The sequence below is a fragment of the Fusarium proliferatum genome (assembly GCF_900067095.1).
Source record: "Fusarium proliferatum ET1 genome assembly, contig: FPRO_scaffold014, whole genome shotgun sequence".
NCBI lineage: Eukaryota > Fungi > Ascomycota > Sordariomycetes > Hypocreales > Nectriaceae > Fusarium > Fusarium proliferatum.
In genome coordinates this window covers 399,592-423,184 of record NW_022194803.1, presented here as the reverse complement: position 1 = coordinate 423,184, position 23,593 = coordinate 399,592, and the positions used below count along the sequence as shown (strand labels likewise).

The window sequence follows — 23,593 nt, the reverse complement described above, 5'->3', positions numbered from 1 at the left end:
GTTGGTGCCGAGACAAGCGCTATTAATTAAAATCCGGTTTAATTCTTCAATTTCTCGAATAAGAACACATTTATTTGGTAGAGTTTATGCACTCGAGTCAACTAAAGAACCCCCGCTCAAAATGATACCCTGAAACCTGCGGTAATTCTTCAAAAGTCATGGGGTCGTTTTTGCTAGCCCCAGGCATGCTATGCTACGCTGATCTTCCGCCGCCACACTAGCTAGATACCAGAATCTTCCTGGGTCGCGTTATTGTGCTTGTTAAACATGGTATAATACGCAGCCCAATTCGCACATGTTTCCGAGTACGTAGGTAGAATGCCCGAATTTTTAAACATTGGTCCAATGACTCTAGGGGACTCAATGAACTGAAGCGCGAGACCTCCCGATGCGTGGAACGCGATCTGTGGGGAGAGCATTAGTTCCGAGGATCGAGATCGACGAGTTTAGGCGAAACTTACATGACAGTGCATTAGCCAAACACCAGGGTTGTTGACTAGAAACCGTTAGTCCCTGCATATTACGAAAATAAAAGTGATTACTTACTCTGGAAGGCGATGATGATGTATCCATCAACCGGTAGGAGTACAACATCCCGACGAGGCGGGTTCTCCAGCTGAAGAGTAAAATTCTTCGGATTGAACTCTTTAGTGCCAGAATCGAGAAGAACAAAGTCATGTCCGTGCACATGAATAGGGTGCGCAACTGGTGCTTGAGTCTTGTACACCTTGCGATGACCCTTTGTCGTAGAATTGTGAATCGACTCTGTGAACTTGCCCTCGATGAGAAAAGCAACCCACGTTCCGTTCTTGTAGTCTAGAGTCACAGGTTCATACCCAACAGGAAATTGAGGGTTATTCCATCCCTTCTCAGAAGCAATCTTGACGAGACTTAGACTTGGTTCTGCCCAGTCAAGATAGAAGGATGAATTCGCGAGGACCCATTTGTGCATCATGGAGTCTTTCTTGAATTCATTGGGATACCCGACGAGGTGTACTTTGAACGAGTTCTTGATGTAGTCATCGTTGTGCTGTGTGATGTTACGCTGCACAATGGGCTTGAGTTTCTTACTAGGCTCGTCTTGGCATCCGTAGCAGATGTTATCTTCCTTGGGCGGAGGTGTCCAAGGGATGGACTTTGAGGTAGCATCATAGCGAATAATGCCAAGATTGGACCTCGCACCGCCATTCTGGCAATCGCGAGCGTGCATCCAAAAGTTGACGTTTCTGCTATTCTTCCCCTTGACAGCTGTTGCATTCACGATAATGTCGTAGCGCTGACCAATGGCTATGTTGATCAAGTCTGTCTCATACGGCTCAATGGGGACAAAGTCAGTGGCCACGACCCAGAACTTATGGGAGTCAATCCAGAAGGTTGTGTGCGTTGAAGCAGCGGTGTTGACAAGGCTCATCTTGTAAGTCTTGTTTGCTTCGAAGTGGAATGAGGTGAGTTTGGAGTCACCCTTGCAGTTCTTGTCTAGAGAGGGACAGCAGTAGTACTTTCCATTGCCATTCATGAGCATGCTGTCTGGAGGTGGAGGGCGGCCTTTTTTCTGTTAGCACTGATGAAATTCTGTGGAAGAGGGTGAAGTACCTAGATATTCTAGCTGGACTTGGGAAAATGTAGTTTTGTGAAAGTTGTCAGTGATGAGAACTGGGCCAAGATCAACGTCGTAGTTCATGCTAGTCGGCCCATTGATCTTGAGAGCGCCAGCTAGCCCGTCGGCATCTGACCTAGCGTTAGTAGGAGATGGTGATAGAAGAGCACAGATACTAACACTGTAGACTAAAGTGGCCTGGGATTGTTAGATATTGTCACATATTGAGGAGATGTGACTCACTGTGATACCACGATGTTCCATATTGTGTAGCTCTCCAGACGTAAGTGAAGTTCTCCCCAGGCTGTTCTAATCAGCACATGAGTCAAGTGAGAGATGGTGTCACTTACAGGAATTGGGCATTCTGTCACGCCTGACACGCCGTCCATCCAGTTTGTGTTTAGTTGGCGGATACCATGCCAGTGAATAGAGGTGCCGTTGAAGTTGGTCAATTTGTTCACGACAGTGATTTCTTGAAAGATTAGACAAGACAGGATGACCAACGCAACGTGACTTACCGAATGTATCTCCCCAGTTCCCCTCTAGAGTCGGTCCAGGATACGTTCCATTGAACAGCATCCGATCAACCCAGTATCCATCAGGTGCAATCCTTTCATTAGTAACGTACAAAAGAAACTGCATCTTTCAGTATCGGTCTTACAAGGCTACATATGAATGACTTACCTTTCGAACTTTGCCTTCTGGAACGACCTCCTCATAATCAGTATGGATGTCAAAGTTCGTCGACCAACATTTTCTGTTCGTAGGCGAGTTGCAAGCTCCATCGATAGACTCAGCATCAAAAGCATCAACAAGAGAAAGATCTTGAACGGGGGAGTATGTATGAGAGAATTTGGTTTGGTCCGTAAACCGATGAATGAAGAGAAACTCCGTGAGTCTCTTCCAGAAACCCATCTTGAAAGGCACTTGGAAGGTAGCCCGTTGTAAACAGAGAGAAGGAGAGAGGGTAGGAATGGCAGCTGGAAAGAAATGGAGGGTTACGCGGACCCCGATGGAGAAGAGATGTTGATATAAACGCCTAACACAGTATTTCCTCACAACAACGCATACTCCACAAACAGTTCATGATAAGCAGTCCTGCAGCAGCTGAAAACAAGCCATGAACTAAAATGTGAAAACCCGCATGGTGGCGTACACGATTACGAACGAAGGCATCGTCAACACGCACGTTATCCGCACAAACTCATTCGTCGATGCTACCCCCTACGTCGTAATATTTGCATCGGTCTGGACGTAAGTTTTCTACGGCATATGTGTAGCTTCGGATTAAGGAATCAGAACAGCGCTGAAATGCAGGATTTCAATAATGCAATGCAGAGAGTAAGCCAAGCATGCAGCTGAGAGCGGGGAAACACCTAAATACGATGCTGGAGCGATAAGACGTGATAAGAGTATACCTCAGTTTACGATTTTGAGTATTTGGTCTACTTTAGTAGAAAACCGATTGATTAGGCATGTCTCAGTTCTCCACGCTAGAGTTTGCATCGATAGTCTTAAAACTATTGACTTGAAGCGGATGGGACGCTACCCAAATGGTTCTGGCACGAACTGCTGGCGTGGGAGCTGATTGGACGAGCAAGTATCCTCGCTGGGCGTCGTGCAGTCTTGAGGGATAATTTATTGGGATCGTTAGGGAGGTTTGATACGACTTCGTGTAGAGGATGGATGGGTTGTGCAGATTGCTGACCGGTCTTGGCCGGGAGGATGCGGGTGAGATGCGTGGCTGGATGAGGTTGTATCGGTGGGCTAAGATGCGAGACGGCGTGGATTTGGGGTATGACAATGGTTTGATACTCGTTTATTTAGGCTTGTTCACTCAGTATGAGCTTGAAACTGCCGATTTGTGTCCCGGAGAATGAGATCGAGGTATTAAAGGCCCAATCCCGCATCGTATCGCTGATCAATATCACCGTCAACTATCGCCATCATGGCTACTCCCACGGACCCCCTCAACTTCATCCCCGCAGACATATTCTTTCCTACCGTACCAAACTTCACCAAACCCTCTGAGATTCTCACCGTTGAATCATCTGCCTCAACATCCCCCAGCGATCCTCTTCGCTATGCTGCACACATCACTCTAAAGGGTGAGCCCAGCACTCACTGTCTAGTCCAGTTCGCATCGCCGCAGATCTGGAGAGTCAGATATAATCCAAAGTACACTGCTGTATCGGATTATGATGATTTCAACTCGTGAGTCCTCCTGTGAAAGTGTCAGGGTTTAATGCTGATGAGAGCAGGCGTACTATCGTTGAAGATAAATTCTCGAGTTTGGTAGATGATCTACAGCAGGAGTATAGAGACTCTGAGGCCTGGAACTCGTATCCTGCTAAGGAGGGATGGTTTTGGAAGACGTCTTTTGAGCAGAAGGCCCCAGATCACTGGGTCCTCACAGTAAGTCTACCACGACCCTAATTATCCTACCATCTAACATGCTCTAGACCGTCGAGTACGAGACCAGTGAATCCACAGGTGTTCCGAACACAGCTCTTCACTTCTTCGCATCTCCATTCCGCATCGTCGTAGGTAACCTGCTGTCTGTCAAACTTCTCCTCTCACACGTTTAGGCGACGAGAAAACTCAAGCCTCTCGATGCAGACCCAGCGTTCTTGAAGACCGTTGGTATCGACACTGTGTCTGAGTACGAGGAGATCATCTGGCAGACTACAGAGGAGACTTTCTCTTATCAAGGTAATCCTAACATCGGTGCTGTGAACAATGTCGTTCTCAATATCAAGAAGCCTGGTCCAGCAGCGTATCTTGGCTTTGGAGAGCAGGGTGGACGGACTGTCATCAAGAAGCCGACTTATCTCAACTTCTTCTGTAAGTTCAACCGGTATGATTTGATTGGGTGGCCACTAATGAAGTAGGTTACGATAACTTTAACTACTCGAAAGTCTATGGCCTTGGAGCTCTGGATACTCGAGAGCCGCTGTGAGTATTATTCATAGTATGGCGGTCACTTTCTAACCGAGGGGACAGGTACCACTCTACACCTTTCTTTCTGGAGATGAACGGCACTCCTGATCGGAAGAATGTCACAGGTGTCATGGTGGATAACTACTCCCAAGTTGCTATCGATCTTGGAAAGAATGATTCCCATACTATCAGTATTGCTACACGCTTCAACACCTTCGATGCATGGATCCTCACTGCCGACGATGTGCCAAGGATGATCTGGTAAGCATGTAGCCGACTGGGAGAACACCCTTAGCTGACTATACTAGGCAATACACCTCCATTGTCGGACGACCTAAGCTCAAGCCTCGTTTCATTCTGGGACATCATCAAGCATGTGAGTTACATAGAACCCAGCACATTTCCATGGAGATCGCCCTACTGACTAATCCAGGCTACGGTTACTCCAACGAAGGAACTGTCAACAACGTCGTACAACGTTACAGAGACTCCGATATCCCATTGGACGGGATGCATCTCGACGTCGACTTCCAGGCATGTTCACCTTTGAGATAGATGAGCTTAACTAACAGTACTAGGATAAATATCGTACCTTCACCAGCAGCAACTATGGCTTCCCCAACCTGGGATCTTTCCTGAATGGTCTGAAGGCCAAGGGCGTAAAGAGCTGCACCAACATCACCCCCATTCTCACCATTCGTCCCTCGGATCAAGGTCCCTACACAGCACTCGATAGCTTCTGGGATGTGAATGATAAGAAGAACCCAGAGACCAAGTAAGTCACGGCGGCGTCTTGGATGATAATGACTAACAGATACAGCCTTCTGGTCGCTGATAAGCGATACCTGGATGGTCTGCCCAACAACCAGCCTCTTTGCTGGCGCTACGACGGTGGTCTACAGAACTTGGACCCCAATAACGTTGACCAGCGTGAGAAGTTTGCAGACTATATCGGTGCTCCTGTATATAGGGACGACTATAACTTCTCTGAGAATTATAACAGTGGATATCCCTTCCATGGTGGTGTCAGTTATGGCACTAACCTCGGGACTGTGAGTCCTTCCGCCCCTGGCTATGACAGTAACGGTCTAACATGAACAGCCCGGATTCTATCCTGATCTGAACAGGAAAGCTGCAAGGAAGAAGTGGGGTGAGCAGTATCAGTATCTGTTCGACAACGGTCTCGAATTCGTCTGGCAAGGTAAGTCGCGCTACACAACATATTCATCAACGCAAGCTAACTCCCCATCAGACATGACAACCCCCGCCGCCGCAAAATGCTACGGCGATTCCCTCGGGTACATCCCCCCTTCCATCAGTCAATCAACCATTCTAACGACTCCAGTTTCCCTTCCCGTCTGCTCATGACAGACGACAGCTACACCAATCCCCCCAAGACCAAAACCGCCATCGAGCTCTGGAGCTTATACTCGTACAATCTCCACAAAGCAACATACCACGGCCTCAACAATCTCAAAGGCCGCGAGAACAAGCGCAACTTCATCATCGGCCGCGGAAGCCAGACCGGCATGCACCGCTACGCTGGGCTGTGGACCGGCGACAACGGTAGCTCGTGGGACTTTTTCAGAATCTCTGTTGCGCAGGTTCTTGCGCTGGGGTACAGCGGTTTGAGTATTGCGGGTGTTGATATGGGTGGTTTTACGGCGGATCCGGCTAACACGCTGCCGAATCCGAGGTGGTGCGATCCTGAGTTGTTGATTAGGTGGTATGCGGGGGCGTTTTTGCTGCCGTGGTATAGGAATCATTACTTACAGCATCCTGAGGCGAGTTCCGGGGGCTGTAAAGCTTTTCAGGTGAGTTTAGTCTGAGATGTCCGGCCGAGATACTGACAAGATTAGGAACCCTGGGCTTACGATGACATCCTGCATAACTTCCCTGGTCCTCTTCCACCTGACCAGGCTGCGTTGTATCGTTCCGTTGTGCCTGTTTGTAGGTACTATGTGCAGCTTAGATACTCCCTCCTTCAGGTTCTGTACGACTACATGTTTGCCAACCTGATCAACGGTCTGCCAGTTGCACGTGCAATGGTAAGTCCTCATACCGCGTAGGTCATAACTACTTACTAACCCATCCAGCTCGTTACCGACCCCTTTGACACCAGCCTCTTCAACTCAAACCAAGGATTTATCGACAATCAGTACCTTCTGGGCCATAATATCCTGGTCTGTCCTCAGGTTGAGGAAAAGGCAGGACGTCGCGATGTCTATCTTCCAAACTCCGACAAGTGGTATCCATCCAATCTCCGTGTTAACAACCAAGGATTTGGACCGGATCCAATTCTCAAACATGCTGCTGTGTTGCAGAAACCAGCCCCAGGTGGCAAGATCGTGGACTATGATTGCCATATTCCTGATGCCGTTGCGCATCCGGAGCAGGTCGCTTATGTTACTCCTGTGTACATACGAGGGGGTGAGTAGAACCTGCCATAGACATGGAGAAAGCTAATAGTGTGAAGGTGCTATCATTCCTCAGCTTGATGTTCGTCAGTGGGTCAAGGAGGGCGATCTGAACCCGCCTACCATTCATGTATATCCAGGTGGAAAGCCTAAAGAGGCCACTGTAAGTACTGCCACGACTCTCAAGTGTCTTACTCTAAGTGTTCCCAGTCATACTCAATGTATCTCGATGATGGTGTCAGCCGCGACAGTGCACCCATCGACCTGCCCCAGCACAAGTATAAGGATGCATCACTGTACGCCAAAGCAAAGGGCTTTTACCGCGAAGTCAAAATCACCCAGGTAAAACCTGCCCAGACGCATCTACGTGTTCTACCATATACTGACAGAGTTCCAGGAAAACACTGGGACAAACCGCAAAATCACCATTCGGCACCAATGGGATGGCTACGACCCCAAAGCAACCGTCGGCGATGCTTACAACTTTGCCATCTGGACAGTTCAAGCCACTGCGCCACCTGAGTCACAGATCAGTGTCGACTTTGAGGATGAAAACGGGATGACTGTCATCGACTCTGGACTGACGTCAACTTATATCGCAGGTCGTGGTGTTTTAACCGTTAGTGTACCGGTACATCTTGTGCCGTCGCTCAAGACACCTCAGAATTATACCCAGGGATCTTTTGCGGATCGGTATCTGGCAGTTAATGTCACTGGGCTGCCTTGAGAATGGCATGGGATATTGGATGGGGACACTGTTTGTCTAGGGTTTGTTGGCGTTGTCATTCATAAATGAACATTAGTCAGATTGAAATACTACGTACCTACTTGCAGAGGATCTGTTTTAGGGCAAATCTTCCCGCTTATATTGTTAGCGCTAAAGTACCGTCAGGTACCGTACCCGTTTCAGGAGGATCTTGACGTAAACCACATTCTTTTCTTAGATGAGATGATACTACTTTATGATAAGGTAATGTCATTTCTGTCTAAGCTTAGGGCCTGCAATTGAGTTTGGTGATAAGGATCAAAAAGACAATAATTCCCATATAATGTATGGCTGCCAGTGAATGTTTCGGCTGCTGGTCACCGCCGTTGGGCCGTTATACTTCAACGCCCGCTCACAACCGACTGTGTGACATTGGGCTGCAAACAGTAACATCCGGTGCTACAATAATGGATGTTCCTTTATGTTGCAACTTGAAGTTCTCAGTGTGATGCCAGTTGAACTACTCCATACACCAAATGAACAACCCTCAAAATAGACATCATGCCACGAATCATTAGTGGAGCAGCAAACACCTTGTCCATGTCTGCATCGTGTCTTTGCTGCACCTGCATAATCTACGACATGCATACCCGCAACATCCTCCTCAATCAAGTGTCTTGCAGGAACACGGATCGCCAGTACATCCGCCAAGGACTAGGGCATCACATCATCAACACCACGAAAGGGCGGTCATTGACTCACGCCATCGCCGATACAGACCTTGCTGGCAATCCACTTGGGCATCAATTATACCACTTAATCCAAGGATACCAAACTCTGACTCATGACAACAAGCTCAAATTTGCTACCTGCCAGCAAATCTAGCATCGTGTACCATCCCCAATATGCATGCCACATCATCGCGATTCCACCAGTGGGGCTTCACCGCCAAAACCCATTAATCGGTATGGATCCCTATTTCAAGCCCCTACAATTCTCCTCAATTCTCCCCTCAAACTCATCACCTTTTCTCTCACTTATACCCTGTCTCATCAAATGTCCCGCCAGAAGAATGCGTCTCATACACACCAAAACCTTCCAGCTAGAGGAATTCTACGGCCAGCCTCCCGAATATGCCATTTTATCACACACATGGGGTCCCGACGAGGCCACGTACCAAGACTGGCAGGGCAACCTCGAGCTCATGAAGCTCAAGAAGGGCCATCAGAAGATTCGTCGCGTCTGCGAGCAGGCGAGAAAGGATGGCCTCATGTATCTCTGGTGCGACACCAACTGTATCGACAAGAGCAGCAGTTCAGAGGTTTCTGAGGCCCTGAATGCCATGTTTTCCTGGTACAAGAATGCGTCGGTTTGTTATGTCTACCTGAGTGACGTGTCGCCCATTGATACGGGTGCTTTTGATCCGATGGTGCAGTTTAGACAGTCGAGGTGGTTTACCAGAGGTTGGACCCTGCCTGAGCTTCTGGCTCCTACGTCGGTGGTGTTCTTTGCGAATGATTGGACGACTATTGGAACGAGACAGACGCTTGCCAATACGATTTCGTTCGTTACCAAGATTGATCAGCAATATCTCGACTGCACCTTTTACAAAGCCAGTATCGGCGAGCGCATGTCTTGGCTATCCAAACGAGAGACAGAAAGAGTTGAGGATATCGCATACTGCATGCTGGGCATCTTCGACATTAACATGCAGATTGTCTACGGCGAAGGAATGCGGGCGTTTATCCGACTACAAGAAGAGATCATCCGTGTTTCAAACGACCAAACACTCTTCTGCTGGGCCTGGGATGAACGATACGTTCCTCACGACTGGGCCAGCATTCTCTCCCCATCCCCAAAGACCTTTGTCGACTCGAGCATCTACACTGAATGGCCTGTCCACGAAGCGAAAACATATACCATGACGAATGCCGGTCTGTCAATCAGGCTGCCCATAATGAACACCATCACCGAATCAGTCGAGCAATGGCTTGTTCTCCTCAACGCGAGACGAGACTCAGAGAACCAACAAGTCGCACTCCTTCTGAACCGCTTGCCAGGAAAGGATCGCTGCACTCGCAACCGAACACCACCTTGTCCAGTACCGGTCCTGACAGGATCTACAAAGCTTCGGGAAGAAAACATGTTCATCGCTGGAAGTCGAGAACGGGCCTCATACCAGCCCGACTTCCACGGCTACGGCAGCTACGAAGTCCTTGTCACTCTCGACAGCGGCGCAATTCCTTACGACAGCATAACATCCTGCCCCCGCCTCGAATCTGGAACCATTAGTCTCCAATCTTGGGATCAGGCAGGCCACTACGGCCGCGTCCTCGCCATCCAGGGCATGCAAAGCATAAAAAAGAATGAGAAGCGCGCCTCAGTCTTCATTGCCACCCTCGTCTTTGGCATAGAAGTCATCGGTTCGAAAATCGAATGGTTCTGTAAAATCCGGGGCATACAAGAATCGTCCTCCGCCTTCAGCAACGGTACCCTCGAGGAAGCAGTGTACGAAGAGGAGCAGGATATTCGCTCTCAACTTGCGAGAACGGGTCACTGGCGGGCTATTTTTGATCAAGAGAAGGATACAACGTCGGATACTGTGAGAAAGCACGAGATTGATCTGTTGACGTCGGTGTCGTTGAGTTCGGGGGTGAGGATATCGGCGTCATCGATGATGGCGGTTGCGCATTTGCAGCTGGCACATATTGTGAAGCCGGCAGAGGTTGCGCCTTGGGACGATGGGCATAAGTTCAGGACTGCGGATGGAGCGAAGGATTTGTCAAGATGGTTGAGTGCTTTGGAATAAGAATAAAAGAAATGATTTACGTACATGATTTAATGAAAATGAGGATACACATACAATATAATACCTTCACAGATTGAACAATGAAGAACCTTGTCTTGTCTGTACATCCCCGGGCCCGCACTAGCTCTACTTCATCTTGATGACTGTCTTCTTTGGACCAAACTCCATAAAGTCCTTTCCCTCAATAGCAAGCCTGCTCACTGTGATAGCTGTCTGCCTCTCTTCAATCTCAACATCCCTATCGCCTCTCAAAACTACCAGGAAGATCAACTGATTAACCAAGCCATTCCTCAAAACATCCTTCTTCAGTCTCGCGGCAACGAAACACCGATACTTCCCCGTTGGTAGAGTCATGTTGTGCTTAAAATTCCTCTCCGTAACACATCCAATCGCCTGATCAGTCCCGGGTACGACCACCTCACTGAACGGTTCAGTCCGAATGTCAAGTGTTACAGTCCATCCCTCAAGTGTAACCACCTTGTCGTCAATGCTGACCATCCGCGGAATGAGATCACCATTCTCGGTAGTTGTTTCAGTAAGATCTGTGGGATACTGCACGGTTCCGCCCCAACCGGCCCAGCTCCAACTTGGAAATGCTGAGCGTCTTGTAGGCTTGACTGTATGATCGTGGATCCAGGCTAGACTTTGAGCAAACTCTTTCAGTGGCATGCCCCATTCGAAACCTTGAGGGTAGACAGGTTTGCCGAAGCGTGCGAGGCCACCTTGGAAGGCATTCAGAGAGTCACCGTCGTTAGTGAGAGACCGTGACGTGTATGTTGTCACTGCCGATATGAACATGGACGAAGTTCGATCGAGGAACTCGGTGTTTGTGGTCTGATTGTAGGCATTAGCTTCCAAAGTCTGAACAGCACTTGTCCGAATTACCTCGACGTAACCAGCTTTCATCTTCCCACCAGAAACTTTGGTCCAAGTAAGATCCACAGCTGTGTCATGCGCCTCTGCATAATCGCTCGGCCCCAACGTCTCATTACACTGCAATATCCACTGAGTCTCCGTCAAGTACAACTTTCTCGTAGATAGAACATCCTCTTGCCACGTCCATGCTCTAGTTTGCCAAACAGAAGACTTGATCTCTGACATGATCTGCGGGGGGACGACTATTAGATCCTCTCCGTTGATGCGCTCTCGTGTAGACCCCACGCGTGGCTTTGATATCCCAGGAATGCCGTAGTCAGAGCGCGGACCTGCGACAGCAAATATCGTTATGGTGGCGCAGTAGTAGATCAAGTGCATGAGTTGAAGCTGCTTGGCTTTGCTGGCTGCTTGTTCGGACGTTGGGTTGGGACTTTGATCGATACAGAGAGCATCCACCTGCACAGTTAGCGGTATCCTAAGGAAGCATTGGATTTACATACCCATAGGTAACGCTTTCCAAGCTTCTTGGTCAGGGTGATAGCATCCTCAATCGTCTGGGGAAGTGTACCGGCCTCTAGAGCCCCATCAGCTGGATGAATACCGCCCCAAACATAGCTGAGAGCTAGATAGTCGCAGTTATCAGGGCAATCAACGATTTTCCGGGTATCAACATCAAGCATCTTCGTAATGAGTAAGCCTTTGTCGAATTTGGCATTGCAACTCTCTGAATGATAGTTCTGACAGTGCTCGAGACCTTTCTTGATGAGACTAACATCTACCATCCCGTCTATAACCCTAGCATTGTAAATTTCCTCTGAAGGCAAGCTCGGGTGCAGAGCAATGGCTTCGCCCGTCATCATGGCAGCTCTCAGCTGCTGACCCACGTTAAAGAAACTCGGTCCCGACATATCAAGACCCGGCGTTGAAAGTCCAAACCAAATTGCGAACATTCTCTTATCATCTTCTGGAACGCCCTCCCAGTGATCTTGTCGGATATGCCACCGATAAGGAATAAGCGTGAGAACAGTAGTATCGTGCTCCGGTGGGGGTCTAGGAATCAGTCGATAGAGCAACCGACATAGCGGGCAAGAAGGCTTCATATGGAACTCTGACAAAAGACCGAAGCGCAATCTGTATGGTTCCTGCATTTCAGCGTGTTTAATATACTGGGCCTTTTCTAGCTCGCCTCTCTGGCTCTCATCCAAAGGATCCGCTTCGTTGAAAGCGCGAATGATATTGAATTCGGCACATCGTTGACAGAGCTCACTTGGGTTCTGGCGGAGCTGTTCGAGCAAGTCCTCGTCCTTTCTCGTCCATGGCTTTGTGGTGTTATTAATAACGCTGGGAATGGCCTGGACTGGTTGATTCTGGAGCGAAGGACAAGGCTGGTCTGCCGGCTCGAGCTTACGGCAGAAGCAGCATAGTCTTGAGTTCTGGATAGACATCTTCTCCGTGATCGGGGCTCAATAGTTACTACACTATCAGGTTTCAGGAGACAAATGTCGCTGGGTATTTTGACAACGATTTGAGAGTCTAATTCTCAGTGAAAAATATCCTCAACTCTCGAAACAAGATCTGATTGTAAGGGACGGTCTTCTTACTGCGGGGTTGAGCGTCAGCGGTCAGACTGAGTGGATTCCTGAACGTGATGGCTCATACCTGGTGATACGATAAGATCAGACAAGGATCAGGGCTAGCCCACTGCAAAGTGGAAAACGCCTTGATCAGCCACAATAGAAGGCCTGCTTCGCAATTCCATCTAATGGAGGATACAGGGGAGGAAAGTGAACATGAGAACTCGATCCTGAATGAGAAAAGACTTAGTTATCTCTGCTAATTTAAGCCCTCAACCACAAAAAGGCTTGAGCTAACTTGGCATGAATTTAGGATACCTTTACTAAATGTAGCATAACTTCGCTGAGTTTAGGATGCCTAATATCAAAGCCTGATGTTTTCCTGCTCCTAGAGAGGTCCTTTCATGAGCGCAGATTATTCGGGAAACGAAAACGTGGAGCAGTACTTCTTATCATTCCACTCGGGATTGGCACTTCTAACGGCATTATTTCCACCAACCTTGCCGTCTATGATCGCTTTAGAAGCCCAGTTAATAAGTGCTATATATGCATATATTATAAAATATCAAATTTTATTTCTTGCAAAATCTCTCCATTGCCATTTCTTAGGCGGCCAGCAAATGAATATAAAGCACATTGACGCTAGCTTCTCCGGGCACGAAGTCTTGTGGATCATGTGAGTCCATCGAGAGAAGGATAGTAAAATCGACGGCCTGTATCCATTCGCTCTCACAGTTTCCGTGGACTGCTACTCCAATATGCTTTGAGCCATTGATAGAAATCAGTCTTGTCTCGCAGGAAGTTGATCGTCAATTGCTCGATTTCTTCTGATGGCTTAGCACGAACAGCACAATGGGTTCAACGCCATGCTGCGAGTCATGACATCGAGAATGCGATTTCAGATATATAGTCGTTGTCTTCGACATGAGATTGGCAGGCCAGGTAACTGTTGGTGATGACCACACAGATTCTAAGCCTTGAGCCAGGGCGAACGCAGATGCAACACCGTGCGACAATCTACAGTCCCGCCTTAGCCTCGCATCTCGCTTGGCGCACCCCTGCTGGATGGGGCGAGAGAAGAGAGTACTATGCAAACCTGATCTGATCACGGGTGTTGGTTCTAGCAAAGCTTCAATGCGCTATTTTCTATCTCTGCTCGCGGCCGACAACTCTCACTCCGCCATGTTTCATTCATCGAACTGAATCCTAAGTGCGAAAAAAGAAAATGGACAAAACCGAGGCGGTACCGGCAGTCATCAGTGAAACAAGCCCACGAAACCCGACAGAAATTCTTCCGGAATCAATTTCTGCTGAGGTATCTAGCCAAGGAGGCCAGGACCTCGTTCCAGCACAGGTACGGTGTCCCGCTCGAATCTGGATTGATCATGTCCTGATAGCAATATAGCCTCTAGATGAGAACCAAGAGGGTGACGATGACTCGGCGCTAGGGGAAGACTTGTAAGTGCTATATATTTCTGGTCTATTACCACTAATGCAACACGCCAGTGCAAGCTCGACTGCTTCCATCACCTCAAGTATTCTCGAATACCGAAAGTTTCAGGGTCGGACCTTCAATAGTGACAAGTACGAGACTGAATATTTCGCACCAAATGATGAGAGGCAGAAGGAGTCCATTGACATCTCGTAAGAAGTACTATGCAACCAACATGTGATCGTCCTACTGAAAGTTTGCAAGCCACCACTACCTCATGTTACTTCTTGACGGCAAGCTTTCGCTCGTCCCTTCGGCAGATAACTTGGAAGCCAGTTTCCCTTGTTTATTTTAGTGTCTTGCTTATACTAACGATATACAGAAGGTACTTGACATCGGAACCGGGACTGGTAAGCGATGCATCGGATAAGCCACAACAGGAAAGCAGCTGATGCTCAAACAGGTATATGGGCAATGTACGAATGAGTCTTATATCTCATACGGAGACGTTGCTGACACTAATATCTCGCAGCGACTTCGCCGACCAATATCCCAACGCCGAGGTCATTGGAACAGACCTTTCCCCAATTCAACCAGATTGGGTACCACCGAATGTCAGATTTGAGCTCGAGGACGCAACTGGTAATTGGACTTGGGCCAACGGCACCTTCGACTTTGTTCATATGCGCTATTTAATTGGCGCTATTGCCGATTGGGGCGCGTTGTTCAAAGAAGCGTTCCGCTGTTGCAAGCCTGGAGGCTTCGTCGAATCTGTTGAGGTCAATCCAACTTTCTTCAGTGATGACGAGACAGCCAGCGAGGTGATGGCAGTGCAGACTTGGAATAAGCTTTTCAGAGAGGCGAGTAAAGCTTTTGGTCGTAGCTTTTGCGAGATCGAGGGAGACGCGGAGCTTCTGGCTGCTGCTAGATTTGTTGACGTGCAAGTCACTGACTTTAAGGTATCTTCTTTCTCAAACAATGCCATTTCGAACTTCTGTATCTGAAATTGCCCAGGTTCCTGTCGGCGGATGGGCTAAGGACCCCAAGTTATGTCAAGTTGGCCAGTTCCTTCGCGCAACGATCGAGAACGATCTTGAAGGTAAGCAAGTCATCTGTTCTACTCTTCGGTCTTCTAAGAGAATGCAGGATATACCCTCATGGCGTGGAATTCGATTCTGGGGTGGCCCAAAGATGAATATCAGGTATTTCTGATGGACATGCGAAAGGCTCTCAGAGATAAGAAAGTGCACAGTTACATACGCGTTCGCTTCATTAACGCCCGCAAGCCATGAGATGCGACGTAGATAGAGACTTGGGGAATGAAGACTACACTAAGGATGTTTTTACCAAATCTAAGTCAGAAGGAAAGAAGCCATTCTTTTATTAGTAGGCACATGAGTTGTTGGGCAATTCTATGCCAAGTTCATCGAGAACAGAACTGCTGCAACACTATTTGGCCTCATGGGTAGCAAACATACCACGGCTTCAAGATTTTTCGAATTTTAATCCTCGTTGCAACCAAAGTGTTGAGTCACAACCACTACTGCTTTTAAAGTCCAACTTACACTTAAAAGAATTGTTCAAATGTTGGACTAGTATCTGATCATAAGAAATGATCTTCTCACTGCGGGGTTAAGGGAAAGCGGTAAGACTGGGTAGATTCTCCAATTGATAGATTAATATCAGACCTGGGATCAGAAGCCTAGCCCACTGTAAATAAGAAAACGCCTTGTACAGCCACAATAGGCGTGCTTCCAGCTGAGCTTTTCAACCCCATTTATTGGACAAGGTCCGCATATCGGCGCTAAGTGTTTCGGTGAAGACTGAGAACAGCACTTATTATTTCACTCAGATCCAGCATTTCTCGAAGAATTCTTTCTGTCCAGCTTCTCATCTGGCAATTGATTTCAGAGCTCATTTGCCACTAGGTAATCCAGTCCAATACATCCGACCTAGTCGAAATTGTCTCTCAAGAATGTCAAAGGCATTGGAGACTCAGCTGGCTCGGCCATATCCTGGACCTCCACTGCCTAGTTCGTCACACATTCGCCTCGTCCACCTGCTGCCCGGAACAGATGCAGCTGTCTGCTGTGAGCTAATAACGGTTTCTATTGACGGCGCGCCAGAATACGAGGCTTTATCGTACACGTGGGGTGATGCTTCCAGTGTAGAGATGATTGACATGACGACGCAAGATTCCAAGACTCCGCAGCAATTCTCAGTAACTTCCAACTGCTTCTCCGCCTTAAAACACCTTCGATATGAAGACAAGACTAGAGTTCTTTGGATTGACGCCCTGGCCATTGATCAATCAAATGTTGATGAGAGAAATCACCAAGTCAGCCTCATGTCAAGGATATACTCTCAGGCCACAGGCGTGGTTGTTTATCTCGGTGAATCTGCAGACGATAGCGACCTGGCCATCGAATTCATGATGGAGTGCTATGATCCATCTCCCGATAATTCCTCTTTAAGTTTCCCAAGGTCCGACACCTTGATGGACGCACTCCGGAATTTCTTCCTTCGGCCTTGGTTCACCAGGGTCTGGGTGATTCAAGAAGTCTTCCTATCATCCGAGAAGACCGTGTACTGCGGAGAAAAAGAAATACCATGGCCTGCAATGGAGAACTTCAAGCATTATCTGGTCAACACGAGACTGCAGTTTCGACTGCCGTACGTGGTCTCAAAAGCTAGCAAATACTTTGTAGGGGAGGACGCTCAAACATTCATGTTCTATTCTCTTCTTGATTCACGACACTGCGAGGCAACTGATCCACGTGACAAGATTTACAGTCTGCTCCCGATCCTCCAGTCTCATAACAAGCCACTTGACCTGATACCAAGGTACCAAGATACGCCAGCGAGAATCTACACGGACTGCGCTCTGTCTTTATTACCTAGCTGCGGCTGGAGCCTTTTGAGTGCTGTTCAAGGGAACCCGAGGACAGAAAACATGCCGTCTTGGGTTCCAGACTGGAATGTCCCGCCTCAGCGATATGTTATCGACTCAGATGCTATTATGGGAATGGAAGAGTTTTGGGAGGGGATGTTAACCCAGGCAGTTCCTGACAAACCACAAGTCGTGATGCGGAGGTCGGGTGAGGGAGAAATACCTGCATTGCATGGATATGGGTATTCATGTGGAAATATCTCCAAATTGGGGTCAACTTACATCGCGGGCCAAACACCGTTTCCTGCCCAGGAGTGGTATAGTCTCGTTAACAAGATTGATATATCAACACGCCCTGCAACCGATGCCGGTGACGTCAAGTTTCCTCACCGAGCAGAATTCTTCTTCAGGTTCCTTCGGCTTGCGCGCTATTTATACGACTCAAGCATGAAAGAAGAAGAAGAAGAAGACGCTGTCAATGACTTTCCAAAACCAGATTTCATCATTGGAGGCTCGCAAGAGTCTTATGAGGAGTACAGGTTCGGTTTTAAGTGGGAAGACAGAATACGAAAATTGGCGCTGGAGAGGAAAGATGGTGTGCTGCCGTTCCGGGATATCCCTTTTCATTATGCAGCGAAGGGCTGGCCACCGAGTTATGGGGATACTATACGCTGGAATCTCCAGGCTTGTCATTTGCGTCGGTGCTTTGTTACTGATACAGGATATTTCGGACTTGCGCCTGCGGAAGCAGAGATTGGAGATCAATTGTTTATCTGTGTTGGGGCTTCGGTTCCGTTCGTGCTGAGAGAGATTGGTAGTAGTGGAGGCAATGAGTTTCACTTGGTTGGGGAGAGCTATTTACAAGTCGGCGGATGGTATGGAATGATCACCAATGAGAGTCAACCTCAACCTTTGTACATTATATAATTCTAGTAAGATCTATCTATATATTAAGACTCAATCCTGATAAAGAAGTCCTGCTCGTCATCCTTCCTCTCAACAACTGCCCTCCTCACAAGATCATCCGCAACAGCTAGCCTCAACTTCTCCGCCGTACACGGAGCATCCAACACCAAAGGTTCACTAACACCATTCATCTCCCTCGCAGACTTGACTGCCTCTCTCAAAGCGAAGAATACAGCGCAACCCAAGAACAGAGGAGGTTCGCCTACACCTTTGCTGCTTTGGATGGAGCCAAGCTTTGACCAGTTGATGGGGTTGCCTTGTGCGTCGTGTTGAAGGGTGTTTACGTTGAAGACTTGGGGGATATCGGAGAAACCTAGATGGATTAGTAAAGGGGGGGTTAGTTGGATGAGAGGAGAGGACGTACCGGGGATCTTGTATGTTCCTGGGCCTTTGGTGAAAATTTCGCCGGATTTCATCCAGAGGGATTCTTCCATTGTGAAGAGACCTTGGCCTTGGACGAAAGCCCCCTCAATTTGACCGTAGTCCATTGCTGGGTTGATAGACCGACCGATGTCCTATAAATGGTCAGAACTGACGGGTGGTTGAGTGGTTGTTTCACTAATGACATACCATCATGAGATCTGTTCTCAGCACTGTCGAGTCTCCAGTGAGAGTATCCAGCTCTACCTCAGATATGGCCCTAAAGTCGTCGTTAGCAAAACCCCCCATCAGGAATGATCCTGTAAAACTTACACTCCTTGCGTAAAGTAATAGTACCTAAACCTCAACGTCAGCAGATCCTCATTATCAGAAATCAGTACACTCACATCGGCAAAGGGTCCTTCCAGTTCCCCCACTCATACCCAATCCTCGGCATCTTCCAAAATCCATTCGCCGCCAGATTAACTCTATCCCTATACGCCGCATGCGCAATAACCGCCATGCTAGCATCCTTTCCAAACTTCTCCCTATACGGCTTCAACCTCTCGTTGATCTGATCACATGCATTCTTCACAGCTTGGCCGTTGATATCACTACCAGATGATGCAGCGGTGGGCGAAGCATTGGCGACTTGGTCGGATTGGGACTCCTTGTTGTAGATTGAATCGACGCTCACGTTGAGCTCTTCAGCTGCTACTTGGGTCATTTTGGTGTATAGACCTTGACCCATTTCTGTGCCGCCGTGATGGAGGAGGACGGAGCCGTCTTCGTAGATTTTGACGTAGGCTCCTGCTTGGTTGAGGTGGAGGGCTGTTGCGAAGCTAGTTTTGTGAGCAAGGTGTTTTTGATTTGGATGAGGAGACTTACCTTAGACCAAACTTGGTTGGGACCCTGGAAATACCTCGCTTCTTGAAGCGATTCTTGGCGTTGAAATCTTTGATGGCGGACTTGCGCTTCTCAAACTCGGAGGAGGAACTCAGCTGTTCCATCATGGTAGGAACATGGAAGTCATCTGTGATCTCCTGCAGGAAAGGTGTTCGCTGACCGACTTCGTACAGGTTCCGCATTCGAAGGTCATCAACGTCCATGTTTAGAGACTCTGCGATCTTGAACATGATGGTCTCGGTGATGTACATCCCTTGTGGACCGCCGAAGCCTCGGAACGCTGTGTTGCTGACTGTATTCGTCTTGCAGACATGTCCACGTATCCAAGCGTGAGGGATGTGATAGCAGTTGTCGACGTGCGTACAAGCTCGGTCCCTGTCATTGTTAGCCCCTCGCCTCATCACTTTTAAGGATGTCTTACATGACCGCGCCACTCATATCCAGCGAAGCACCCGCATTATTATAGATATCAATATCCAAAACCTGAATCTTACCCTTCTCATCAACACCAACTTTCCATTTTGACTGGAACGGATGTCGCTGTCCACTAAACGCAATGTCCTCATCGCGATTCAGCATCATCCTCACAGGCCTCGCCGTCTTCTGCGCCGCAAGAGCAAGATACATCGACAGAGCCGTCGTTCTCGACTCCTTACCTCCATACGCACCTCCCATTCTCCTCACACGCATGTTCACTCTATTCATAGGCACGCCGAGGACTTGCGCGGTGAAGACTTGGTTCTCCATGAGGTTCTGCGTCGAGATGTATACTTCCATTGAGCCATCTTCCATGTGAGGAATCGCAAGCGCTGCGTTGGTCTCGAGATAGAAGTGCTCTTGGCCGCCCATGCGGGTGGTGCCCTCGAGGACGTGAGCGCACTTGCTAAATGCCTCATCTAGGGAGCCGCTAAGAGCATCGCCCTTCCGAAGTTCTTTTCCGTGTTTGAAGAAACTCTTTGCTTTGATGGCTTCGTCGATTGTGAAGATGGTGGGGAGGCGTTTGTATGTCACTCTGACTGCATCGGCAGCAGCACGAGCTTGAAGCGCTGTCTCGGCGTAGATCATGCCGATGACTTGACCGTAATAGTTGGACTTTCCATCTGCAAAGATGAGTTCATCGAGGACGACAGGGCCCCAGGTATTCTGCTCTTTGGTAATGCTATCCTTGTCGATGTAGCCAAGTACACCAGGCATCTCCAAGGCGGCTGAGTAGTCCACACTCAGAATCTCAGCATGAGCTGCTTTGGACATGACCAACGCCCCGAAGAGTTCGTTGTGCTGACGTGGCATGTCATCCACGTATTCTGCTTCACCGGTACAGTGTTTGACTGCAGAGAGATGTGGAATTGGGCGGCCAACTTCTTTGGTACCTCTGTTCAGCATTGAAGAAGTGAAGTTGTCACGATTACCGGATGAGATGCCACGGTGAATCTCCTCAATGAGATCAGGATCAACTTCGCCGAGACCAAGGTCATGAACCACTTCGTGCCAGAACCGGAAGAACATTGAAATAGTGAGAACTGTAGGATGGTTAGCAAGAAGTAAATGATGCTTGCGGGAATGAATTGACCTTTTCGATAATGCGCCATGCCGCCAGGTACACCAAACGGAAGCTGAAACTGTTCCAGCAGAGCATCCATCGCAGCATCCAAGGTCTTAATATCAGACCACTTCTTCCCCACGACAGCCTCCTGCGCTTTCTCAGCCATGACAGTCGTCGGTGCCATACCACCAATAGCAAAAGCAGCATCCTCCACAACCCCATCCCCATCTAACCTCACCCTAAACCCAGAAGTGACGATAGCGATATCATCATCCTTCCTCTTCGCCTGCTTGTAAGCCTTGGTAATCTCAATCTCACCGCCCGGAAGCGGGATCACAATCTCTGTTATGACTCCATCTTCAGGCAGTGCTGTTGTTCTGTAGGACAGAAACCATGAAGACAACGGAATCTCAGTTATCCCGCCGGTTTGAGAATGGATCTTCACCTTGGCTCCTGCTGCTAAGAGGACGGGTGCGGAGTCGGAGATGGGACTTGCTGTAGCGAGACTGCCTGCTAGACTGGCTACATTGCGGATCTGTCGGCCTGCAAAGTATCGAAGTTGTTTCCGGAGAGCTTCTAGCGTTGAAGCTCGCCGACCTAACTTTGCGTATAAGGCAGTACACATCTCCTCAACCGTGGTCAAGGATAAGTTTCCTGGTATACTGATACTTTTCAGTGATTCAAGCTCGGCCTGTTTCATCTGCAGGGGATCCACGGTGAAGCTGTTCAGCTCAGTGATATCTGCTGCAAAAACAGATACTCGATAAGCTCGCTTCTTGAAGCGAACTTCGATCTGAGTCTCACTTGCGCCACCGACGATCTTGGCTTCTGGATACACGCCTTTCAGTTCAATCAACTGCTGGAGGTTTGTCGGTCGAAACCAGAGTCTTCGATCATCGCCGTAGCAGATCGGTTGAGGTTCGTACTTTCGTAGCGCTGGAGGGAAGATAGGCTCTGCTGAGGGATCGTATGGTGAGAATGTCTCACCAAACTCCGGCTTGTCGGGTGATTTTGGTGGTGTACTCGGCGTTTCCTGTGGTCTGGGAGCTGTGATCGGTGTCTCCATCTCCTTCGGGTTCGATTCATCAATACCAGTTGACCCGCATCCTTTTGAATCAGGATTATCTCGACAGCATCCCCCAGGGCGACCGCATGACCCAGTCTTGTTAGACTCGAGCGCAACAGTTGCATAGTCGTCTTCTACAGGTTTCTCGGGCGCTATCTCCTTGCCGTTGATCTCGGCTATTGTTCCGTTGAGGTCTTCTGTGATGAAGGTTCGCGCTGCTTCGAAGATGGGTTTGTAGCCGGTCTAATTTGTGTAAGCAGATACCAAACAGCTCTCTGTGTGCGGCTTACACAGCGACACAGGTTCCCGTCCAGATGGCCCTGTAGCTCAACTTCAGAGTTGGTCAAGTGGAATTTCCCATCTCGGTACGAGTTTCTGATGAGCGCATACAAACTCATGACAATTCCTGGCGTACAGAAACCACATTGTGTGCCACTAACCCTATAAGCTTGTGTCCTCAGTCAACCTATGCTCTTACTTACTGCATCTTGGCAATCCTCTCCTGAAGCGGATGCGGCCTCTTCACGGTGCCCAGCCCCTCAACAGTAATGAGACTCTTTCCATCTACTCCAACAAGCGGATACAAACAAGCATTTACCGCAAGATGCCTAACACGTCCATTTTCAAGCGTCTGTAACACAACAGTGCATGCTCCACAACCTCCTTCTCCGCATCCTAGTTTCGTTCCTTTCAAGGAATCTTGAGCTCGGATCCAATCGAGGAGAACCCAATCCGGGTTGGGGTTCTTGACGGTTACTGGCCGGCCATTGATGTAGAATTTTATATCGGAGGTTCTGTAGGTTGTTTTTATCAGGGCTGCGAGGGATTCTACTGGTGTTTTGGGGGCTGTTTCATCGGTGTCGGATAGGGGCGGTGATGGGAGAGCGTCTTGTGAAGCCTTCATTGTAGCGATATGAACCGAATGAGATAGAAGTCAATTGGTGAAGATGAGTACAGAATTAGGTTTCAGAATGGCAGAAACAAAGAACTGGAGAAACAAGATGGTCAGCGCAACTAGTCCCTCCGCTCTAAAGTCAGCCACTCGGACTAGTTGTAGTTATCACAAACCATCATCCCACCCTTGCCCATACCCCATCTTCGAATGATACGCCACTCAACGACTTCCCCGCAGTACATAACGATAGCACATTGGCCCCATTCTTGCTGATTGGTCTATTTTCGAAGCTGGAATACTCAAACGTTATCTCCCGTTGTGTTTCCGGGCCGTTGTACATACACCGATGAGGGGTTTGTGTCGCCGAGATAACCGAATTATCTATCTCATTCGAAAGTGGGAGGATGAAACCCACTTCTGTTACTAACATTCCCCGTTTGTTCCTCCACCCGGATATGCCAGCATTAACATGGGTAGTTCAGAAACTCAAATAAAGAACTGTTTTACTTCAAAAGAATAGAATTATAAGAAGTTTAAGTTCTTAATGTATCTATTAGTATAACCCTAGATTAACTTCATAGTAAGTTGAAATTAATATTATCTTTCTCTTATTGAT

At 48.4% G+C, this 23,593-nt stretch overlaps 7 protein-coding genes across 7 annotated transcripts; 4 read left to right on the top strand and 3 right to left on the bottom strand.

The window, feature by feature from the left end:
* Nucleotides 1-221: 221 nt before the first annotated feature.
* On the bottom strand, nt 222-2,512 carry FPRO_04038 (putative laccase precursor; the record flags this gene model as incomplete). Its single annotated transcript, XM_031223845.1, has 9 exons — nt 222-404; nt 462-496; nt 547-1,545; nt 1,594-1,728; nt 1,778-1,795; nt 1,841-1,901; nt 1,948-2,069; nt 2,116-2,233; nt 2,282-2,512. 9 exons carry the CDS (start codon nt 2,510-2,512, stop codon nt 222-224), a joined length of 1,902 nt encoding a protein of 633 aa, XP_031089164.1.
* A 1,033-nt stretch (nt 2,513-3,545) lies between these two features.
* On the top strand, nt 3,546-7,681 carry FPRO_04039 (uncharacterized protein; the record flags this gene model as incomplete). Its single annotated transcript, XM_031223844.1, has 18 exons — nt 3,546-3,811; nt 3,859-4,012; nt 4,060-4,140; nt 4,186-4,441; nt 4,489-4,552; nt 4,601-4,798; nt 4,846-4,913; nt 4,971-5,059; nt 5,116-5,312; nt 5,358-5,589; nt 5,639-5,738; nt 5,790-5,835; nt 5,883-6,351; nt 6,397-6,585; nt 6,634-6,967; nt 7,014-7,117; nt 7,165-7,296; nt 7,352-7,681. 18 exons carry the CDS (start codon nt 3,546-3,548, stop codon nt 7,679-7,681), a joined length of 3,309 nt encoding a protein of 1,102 aa, XP_031089163.1.
* Nucleotides 7,682-8,732: 1,051 nt separating this feature from the next.
* On the top strand, nt 8,733-10,469 carry FPRO_04040 (uncharacterized protein; the record flags this gene model as incomplete). Its single annotated transcript, XM_031223843.1, has 1 exon — nt 8,733-10,469. The coding sequence occupies one exon, from the start codon at nt 8,733-8,735 to the stop codon at nt 10,467-10,469; it is 1,737 nt and encodes a 578-aa protein (XP_031089162.1).
* A 126-nt stretch (nt 10,470-10,595) lies between these two features.
* On the bottom strand, nt 10,596-12,790 carry FPRO_04041 (uncharacterized protein; the record flags this gene model as incomplete). The annotated part of the gene is made up of 2 exons (XM_031223842.1): nt 10,596-11,801; nt 11,846-12,790. The coding sequence occupies 2 exons, from the start codon at nt 12,788-12,790 to the stop codon at nt 10,596-10,598; spliced, it is 2,151 nt and encodes a 716-aa protein (XP_031089161.1).
* Nucleotides 12,791-14,144: 1,354 nt separating this feature from the next.
* Nucleotides 14,145-15,643, top strand: FPRO_04042 (uncharacterized protein; the record flags this gene model as incomplete). Its single annotated transcript, XM_031223841.1, has 9 exons — nt 14,145-14,273; nt 14,325-14,377; nt 14,426-14,563; nt 14,616-14,682; nt 14,734-14,761; nt 14,815-14,827; nt 14,884-15,310; nt 15,366-15,450; nt 15,498-15,643. 9 exons carry the CDS (start codon nt 14,145-14,147, stop codon nt 15,641-15,643), a joined length of 1,086 nt encoding a protein of 361 aa, XP_031089160.1.
* A 683-nt stretch (nt 15,644-16,326) lies between these two features.
* Nucleotides 16,327-18,168, top strand: FPRO_04043 (uncharacterized protein; the record flags this gene model as incomplete). The annotated part of the gene is made up of 1 exon (XM_031223840.1): nt 16,327-18,168. One exon carries the CDS (start codon nt 16,327-16,329, stop codon nt 18,166-18,168), a length of 1,842 nt encoding a protein of 613 aa, XP_031089159.1.
* Nucleotides 18,169-18,191: 23 nt separating this feature from the next.
* On the bottom strand, nt 18,192-22,986 carry FPRO_04044 (putative xanthine dehydrogenase; the record flags this gene model as incomplete). The annotated part of the gene is made up of 10 exons (XM_031223839.1): nt 18,192-18,520; nt 18,572-18,722; nt 18,778-18,847; nt 18,901-18,924; nt 18,975-19,409; nt 19,456-19,848; nt 19,895-20,993; nt 21,044-22,325; nt 22,373-22,517; nt 22,565-22,986. 10 exons carry the CDS (start codon nt 22,984-22,986, stop codon nt 18,192-18,194), a joined length of 4,350 nt encoding a protein of 1,449 aa, XP_031089158.1.
* Between the last annotated feature and the right edge of the window lie 607 nt (nt 22,987-23,593).